Below are 1,954 nucleotides of genomic sequence, written 5' to 3' on the forward strand. Positions count from 1 at the left end.
AATTAATTATTTTTTTCAGATATTTATTTTATCTTATATGATTCTATTTGGTGAACCGAGGAGATTTTAGTATAGCAAGTTCATGAAAATTTACCTTTGAAAGGTTTCCATGTGCACACGAGCCAACAAGTGCAGCAAGCATGCATATAGCCAAAAAGTAGCAACTTGAAGGATTGTGGCTCCACTTTTACGGCTGATTTCACATTCCCTTCAAACTACACAATTTAAAGTCTTTGGGGGTTTCATAGAATCTAACTGTTTAAAAGGTAGATGCACTAAACATTTTTTTGGCCTATCTGAGCTTTTGGCCTGATGTGTTCTTTGTCCAACCTCTTGTCCCATGAATGAGAAAAAAAATAAAGGGTGGGAAAGGCTACATGTAAAACAGGAACAGGGCATTTCAACTCTTATAAAGAAGCTGAAGATCCTGACTTAAAGAAGCCTGAAAGGCCGAAACCCTCCATTTCCCAACTTGTCTTTAGACCTTGGCAAAGCAATGGAAGACCAATGCAGTCCACTCAGCTGGGGATATTGCTATCAGGAAGAGGTAAGGGACTCTTTAAGGTCTTTAGGCCTTGCTTCCAATAGGGTCTGGAATTGTTTCTTGTTTTAGTACTGCACTTTTGGGGTTTTAAAAGGTGTTTAGTTCTAACTTTTTCTGCAATTGACAGGGGATGGAAGAGTTAAAGCATACCCTCTTGTACACAACCTTGGAGCTAGAGACAACACTAATATCAGCTAAGGAGGAGATTACAAGAAGAGAGTTTGAATTGATTCATCTCAAAGATGTTCTAAGCAGGACAATCAAAGAGAGAGATGAAGCTCAAGCTAGATGCCAGAAGCTGATGTTGGAGAAATTCATACTTCAGCAACAACTACAACAGAAAGAGCAGCTGCAGCAACAACACCAGCAAGAAACTGCTTCACTTTCTGGGGTTTCTAGCAGTGAAGATGAATCCAAACCCGGTCACTCCAACAAGAATCTTTCCAGTTCTGATAGTAACAGAAGCATAATTTCATCTCCGGTTTCAGACTCAATTCCCCATCCAGTGCATCCACCATCACAACCACAATCACCACTTCCACAAGAAGCCTTAAAACTAGCAGCTAACAAGCGACTACCAGAGAAAGGAAAGCTGCTGCAGGCAGTGAAGGACGCCGGTCCACTCCTGCAGAACCTTCTCTTGGCCGGACCGCTTCCTCAGTGGCAGCATCCGCCTCCCCAACTTACCTCCATTGACATTCCGCCGGTGGCCATTTCTTCCCCTACGCAGCATCTCATTCACCAGGACTCTTTCAACAATCTTAATGGTTGTTTAAGCAAGAAGAGGGGTGCAGAGAACTATGAAGGCTCTGAGCCTTCCCCTAACAACAAGTACCAGAAGGTTGTTCTCCACTGAACAATACCTATTGCAACCCTTAATTCTCTAATATGCCATCCTTCTCATGCTCTTAGCGAATCAGCATGAACTAGATGGCCATTTATCTGTCAATTCAGAATTTTGTACACTAGTTTTTGCCTTAGGAATCAAATATCCTGACTACCCTCCAATGTTGGATGGAGACTTAAAATGTCTTTAATATATGCATGACTTTCCTAATTATGTATATGAATGGAATCCAAAATGAAGTTCCAATTTTCCAGATTAGTAAGGAACCTTTTATGAAATTTCTGATGTAGCCAAAATTTGGGACGATTTTTATGCTTCAATCAAATTAATGTTGTGCCTTATGCTCTCATGGCATTCCTTTGTCTTTGCTTTTGCTTTTGGTTAGATTAAAGTTGGTTAATGATGAAAAGTATGACCAGACAAAGCAATCATAGATCTTCAAAGAGATTTCTTTTTTCTTTCCATGAAGCACACCTACCATCCATGGTGAATGTCTGCCATTAAAAGCGCAACTAATCAGATTTCACTATCATGACTAACTGCATATGAGCTCCCATAAAGCA

The 1,954-nt window shown here is 40.4% G+C and overlaps 1 protein-coding gene across 1 annotated transcript; it reads left to right on the plus strand.

Annotated features, from left to right (window-relative positions):
* Positions 1 to 296: 296 nt before the first annotated feature.
* Positions 297 to 1,724, plus strand: LOC18586521 (uncharacterized). The gene is made up of 2 exons (XM_007009970.3): positions 297 to 547; positions 672 to 1,724. Exons 1-2 carry the CDS (start codon positions 497 to 499, stop codon positions 1,398 to 1,400), a joined length of 780 nt encoding a protein of 259 aa, XP_007010032.1. The 5' UTR covers positions 297 to 496; the 3' UTR covers positions 1,401 to 1,724.
* The last annotated feature ends 230 nt before the right edge of the window (positions 1,725 to 1,954 follow it).

Source organism: Theobroma cacao, chromosome 10 (assembly GCF_053813885.1).
Source record: "Theobroma cacao isolate CCN51 chromosome 10, ASM5381388v1, whole genome shotgun sequence".
Classification (NCBI taxonomy): domain Eukaryota; kingdom Viridiplantae; phylum Streptophyta; class Magnoliopsida; order Malvales; family Malvaceae; genus Theobroma; species Theobroma cacao.

Excerpts from the sequence above, each read along its gene's own strand:
- LOC18586521 (XM_007009970.3), top strand. The coding sequence starts at position 497 with ATGGAAGACCAATGCAGTCCACTCAGCTGGGGATATTGCTATCAGGAA. Across the intron at positions 548-671 it reads GATATTGCTATCAGGAAGAG|GGGATGGAAGAGTTAAAGCA; the intron begins GTAAGGGACTCT and ends TGCAATTGACAG.